We start from the raw sequence: 6000 nt of genomic DNA on the forward strand, positions 1-6000 counted from the left end.
GATGAAAATAATGATAACAACAAAGCTGCATTTACCATTTCATGAAAGTTAATGATGTTGCCGAAGCATGACATAACAGAAAGTTACTGACAAACTAGCCAGCTGGCATTATGCCAGTGACAGAGCATTGGACCACCGTGCACTCTTTGCTGGACTAGTAAAGGGAGAGGAAGGATAGCTGGAGCACTTCATTAAGATGGAGTTCTAACATTCAACTATTAGAAGGGTATAAACATAAAACTTTTTACATTTCCTGATAATATACATCAATTAATAATTTTAAAGTGAGATTTGATGGTCTGATGATCTTTCAAGAATGAAATGTCATTCTATTTTTAATTAATTGTTTCTTTTTTTAGGTATTTTCTGAATATTTGAATTAGTTTTGACAGACTGAATGAAAAACCTCTTGTTATAAGTGAGCTAAGTTGAAACTGAAGAGAATTAGCTTCCATAAAAATAAAAAAGAAGCCAATAGGACAGGAATGGGATCCAAACTCACAGCCTTGGGATTTTGGAAACATTATTTTGTGTTTTTAATATAACCTTTTCTTTCAAGATCATATACATCTTAAGAGAACTACAGTTTTGATATCGGTATGAATGGAAAGGAAATAGTTTCTTGTAATATGTTCTGTTTATTTATTATCAAAGCCATCTCCACAGTATAGGGGTAGTGAGCCTGCCACTTACAGAGAAGTCTCAAGTTCAATTCCCAACCACGTCAGGGATTTTTATCTGGATCTCAATGGCTGGTTCAAGTCCCACTCATCCTATCTGATAACAATTAAGAAGCTATCAGATGGTGAGATAGCGAACCCAGTCTCATACCTGCCAACTTTCCTGATTTAGGCGCGAGTCTCCCGATTTTCGACAGTTTTTCCCGTCTCCCAATTTTTCTTTTATTTCTCCCGATCTTAGCTCTTTTTTTTTTTTTTTGTGAACTTCAAAAATTTGTTGTCAAATCCTACCATTTCAGCTTTTTTAACGCCAGTGGCCAGAAATCCTTTGGTCATTGGCCGCATTTGAACGAAATATCGACGTTTATTAATGAGAGAAATGTGCGCGAATATGCGATGTTTATTGAAACTGGTATATCGAGACACGTATATCGATTGTCAATCTCTCGTTCTCGCGTGCTATGTTCTTGTTCGTTCACATCAGTCTAGTCGATTCTAGAGATTAGTCGCTAGATATGAAGTCTTTTTAAGTAATTTAGTGACAGAATTTCAATGATAACGACTAGTGACTTTTCTAGAGATTTTAGGAACCATTTGATGACAATTCTGACTAATTTTATCCTCTATATATAAAAAATAAGAGTTTTCTCTGTACATTGCTCAGAATTTAAAAAGGATGGTACTTCTGTATCAATCGTGTCCATAGTAACTAGGAAATGCAATTTTTAATTTTTTGTAATTTCTGTATGTATGTATGTATGTATGTATGTATGTATGTATGTATGTATGTATGTATGTACACGCATCACGAGAAAAGGGCTGAAGAGAATTGAATGAAATTCGGTATGTAAAGTCTGGGAAGAATTCACTATAGGCCATAAATAACCATATTCACGCTGAGAGAAATGGTAGTTTAGGGGAAGGTCTAAATTTTAATTCTCAAATAGTTATGTTATTAGTGGTCCTGTCTTAATAAAAATCGGTATGTAGAGTCCGGGAATAATCTGCTACAATCTAGGCCATAAATAATCTTATTCACACTGAGAGAAATAGTAGTTTGGGGAAAGGCCTAAAATTTAATTCTCAAATATTTGTTATTAGTGGTCCTATCTTAATGAAAATTGGTATGCAAAGTCGGGGAATAAGTCACTATAATCTAAGTCATAAATAATTTTATTCACGTTGAGTGAAATGGTAGTTTGGGAAGGCCTAAAATTTATTTCTCAAATATTTGTTATATAGAGGTCCTGTCGACAAATACTACGTAACTAAAGTTATATAGTATTAAATTTGTGATCATTTATGTCTTGTACATTTTTACTGTACCGGCTATGATAACAGAGATATTCATGAATTTGTATTTTTGTTGCTAAGTCCATATCAGCGCCGAGTCACGAGAAAATGGGTAAACAGTATTTAATGAAAATCAGTATATAAAGTCGGGGAATAAGGAACTACAGTCTACGCTATAAATAATTTTGTAAAACGTCTTAATATCACAGAATCGAAAGAAAACTAAATGTGAAGGCCTACAATACAGAAAGCTCATGACATTGATCAACAGTAACATTACATAGGCGATCATTTGTTGTGACGTGCTTTGTGTCTCTGTTGCCACTCATCACTGATAAATGGGAATACTGCTGAATAAGAGTTTTTTTTTAAATTTGCTTCACATCGCACTGACACAGATAGGTCTTATGGTGACAATGGGATAGGAAAGGGCTAGGAGTGGGAAGGAAGTGGCCTTGGCCTCACTTACGGTACAGCCCCAGCATTTGCCAGGTGTGAAAATGGGAGACTACGGAAAACCATCTTCAGGGCTGTTGTCGGTGGGGTTCGAACCCACTACCTCCCGAATGCAAGACCACAGCTGCGTGCTCCTAACCGCACGGCCAACAGGATTAGATCTCTTTCTTCTTTAGCATGCCATTCCTCCGGTTCGTAAATTTTCTGATATTACTGGTACGTAACACACTGTATCATCATAGTATTCCAACTATTCAATCCCTACTCTGAGGCAGTGATTGGAATAAACATTGTGCACACTTAAATGGAATAACCACGAACCTACTACTCTGGCTTAGCGGGGGGAGAGGTGATACTCCCATGTGGCAGATAGAGGGGTCCTAACTGGCTTGCCGGCAGACTTGAGCGAAATAAAATAGCTCTCGCGGACCAAACACACATCGCTCCTTTGGGTGGGGGACACAGGCGAAGAATACATCCACAGTATCCCCTGCCTGTCGGAAGAGGCAACTAAAAGGGCTGACCAAGGGAGGTTCGAATTAGAACCATGAGACTACTTGTAATTGGTGCCACCATGCGGAGAACACCATGGGTCCCTTTTACTTGCGCATAGTATCACTGTGTTAGGTACAAAATAGGTTTGTGATTAGTAGCGACAGTATGTGAATCAGGGTGAGTTTTACAATACCTGTGATTAGTACCACTCTATAATCAACACCATGTCTATGATTAGTACTCACTATGTGAGGAACACCACAGGATAGTAAGAGCTGTGATCAGTACACCTATGTGAGGAATACCATAGGTTTGCGTTGCCCATAACTGGCGCTGCAATGTGAAAAACGCCATAGGTCTGTGTTACACATGTGCATTACATTACCTGTGAGTAGTACCATAATGAAAGGAATACCGCGAGTCTACGCTACTTTTGATTAGTACTGCAACATGACAAATATCATGGTAGTACTTTTCTTTAAAAGTGGGAAAATGTACTGTTTTTCATTTTACCGAATATTTCATTACAGCTTTACTTTTAATTGTGACATCCATACTGACGTCATTGTAATGACCTATGTTGACTTCTGAGAATTCCGTAGCGAAGCACGGGTACAGCAGCTAGTTACTTGATACAAATAGCATTGCACTTCACATAATCTCGCGGGCCCTTGATGCAATATATTAATTTATGCATTTGCTAAGTAATGGCATCTAAGTGCAGGACTGATTCATACCTGTGGAGCATGAGTTCATACTATTTTCGAAAGGCTTATCAGAGACTGATCATCTCAGTCACATACTTCCTGTGAGATAATAGAGATGTGTAATTTTTAGCCTTGTAGCCTCGTATAGCAACAGTTGGGCTTTTGAGACAGAAAATGTTATAAATTTATCATGGTACTGTTTTGTGCAAGACATGTAGAATTTTGACCAATTGTATCTCCTGATTTTTCCTGATTTTCATATCAAAATCTCCTGATTTTGGATCTTGTAAAGTTGGCAGGTATACAGTCTAGATGGCCAAGAATGGAGCCGAGAGAATCTGTTGCGCTGACCACTAGTCACTTCATAATCTGCTGGCCTTCAGGCAGAGCTGTGGTCACTTGGTAGGCCAAGGCTCATCAGGGCTGTAGTGCCATGGGATTTGTTTTGTTATTTATTATCAGTTAATAAAAACCACATTTATATCATAATAAAAGCTTCTTTCTTTGTTTTAGGTGTGAAGTTCAGCTGTGTGTGAGGAGCAGCTGCGAAGAACAACCTTGTAACAGTGCCATCAGAGCATAAGTTTCTGGTGAAAACAAAACATTTCTCTATTGGACACTTGACGAAGTGTGATGTACAGTGCTTTCCCCCTCCCTTGAATGTTCATTTGTATATTATCGTCGTACATAGACTGTATAAACTACCTGTTAGTGAGTCTTCCCTATATGTATACTCGTTTTAAAATGTTTCAAAGTAGAAAATAATGTGTTTTGTGCATGTTTCAAACTCTAAATTTAAATGTCTGTTGTAAAACCGTACATTGTCATTTTCTTAATATGTTATGTAAATATTGTAGCAGTACTTCTACTGCAGTGAACAGTAAAACAAAAATCTCAAGTTAATAATTTTAATATAAATCTTCTTATAGAATATTTTTACCTTTTACAATTTTTGAATTATTATCTACATTTGGCCTGCAGTGTTTAAAAGGTACTATACTAGAAAATTTGATTCATTCATGCACAAATTAATGTGCAGCTTTTGTATGCGTGTTTAAAATTCAATTGTATTTTAGTGAAATTTTTAGGAGTTCAGAATAGGATGGAATGGAGGGATGGAGTAGCAAGCAAAATATACTGAAAGTATTGATGGGTACATCTGAAGCTCTTTAGGATTGGGATTTTTCTGTGGGCCACTTATATTCTTTTTTTACTGTTAGTAGAGCTAGAGGGAAGTAGTTCAGTGTATTGTGGGGCAAAATGAAATTAAGAGATGATAATGTCTCTACATTTTCCCTTCACATGTTCTTATCAATGCTTATGAATTAAAAATTGCATCTTAATCTCTTCATTTCTTCCTATATTCTGGTTCTTTTAATAAATACATGTATTATCAAGATATCAGTTAACCAAATATGTATAATATTACATGTTAAAGGACTTAAGCATGATTGTATTACATTGGGATTAGTGCTGTATCAGCAGAAATCTTAATATGACCAATGCATGCTGGGGTTCTCAGAAGACTCGCGTATGTAAATGTGTATTATAGTATGAAGAGCTAGTTAAAGTATGTATTTGAGTAGATGAAATAACGTTTCCCAATTTCTTCACATCAAAACTTTTTCTATGAATGACATGTAAGACAAACATCCTAAAATGTCGTCTTCCTTTGTTTTTATTTTCATATGAAAAAGTAGATTCAGTTTTTGGCTGAATGTACCAGCAGAAAGGGTATTTGAAAAATGTTTATGTAATGTATATACAAGTGTAGTTTTATAACAATAAAGAATATTCTTGGTACACAGTACTAAATGTACAATCCTCAACTATTATTTCTACACATTCATGCCACTCCTTTTCCAAAAAGCATAGTTTCATTGAAGGTGTCCAAACATCTTGGTACAATGGCAGTGCGAGATGTACTGTACCTTAGTTTTACTATGAACAAAATAATCAGAATATTGCTAATAAAAACACGTTCGTTTACATTATGATTAATCCTATTATCTAATTACACAAAATTTTTGTCATGTTTTTAAGGTTAAGGGTACATTTAACAACTTTTTCTGGAATAACATAAAGGAGCTAATTTTGAAATCATATTGTACATAAAATTCAATTTTCATTCAGTTACACATGTACAAGAATTATTGTTCTTATGTAATACAATTTAATAATCCTATTTCTTCAGTCTCTGTGTTTTATGGATGACTTTTCTTCTACCGCTTTTCGCACATCTGTGGGGGTCGTGGGTGCGAACTGTGTTGTACATGTGTATTAGGCCCTGTTTTATGGCTGGATGCCCTCCCTGACGCCAACCCTGGATGGAAGGATGCAATCACTATTGCGCGTTTCTGTGGTAGTCG

General features: G+C 36.1%; 1 protein-coding gene across 8 annotated transcripts in view; it reads left to right on the forward strand.

Annotated features, from left to right (window-relative positions):
• smash (smallish) overlaps nt 1–5453 on the forward strand; it is a 321926-nt gene extending 316473 nt beyond the window's left edge. For all 8 annotated transcript variants that reach the window (XM_067142672.2, XM_067142671.2, XM_067142675.2 and 5 more), the window contains one exon: nt 4145–5453. Coding sequence is in view for 1 of the 8 variants with exons in the window: in XM_067142676.2 (XP_066998777.2) it covers nt 4145–4167 (23 nt within the window). In the remaining 7 variants the exon portion in view is untranslated. The remainder of the gene's footprint in view (nt 1–4144) is intronic.
• The last annotated feature ends 547 nt before the right edge of the window (nt 5454–6000 follow it).

The sequence above is a fragment of the Anabrus simplex genome, chromosome 3 (genome assembly GCF_040414725.1).
Source record: "Anabrus simplex isolate iqAnaSimp1 chromosome 3, ASM4041472v1, whole genome shotgun sequence".
In the NCBI taxonomy this organism is placed as follows: domain Eukaryota; kingdom Metazoa; phylum Arthropoda; class Insecta; order Orthoptera; family Tettigoniidae; genus Anabrus; species Anabrus simplex.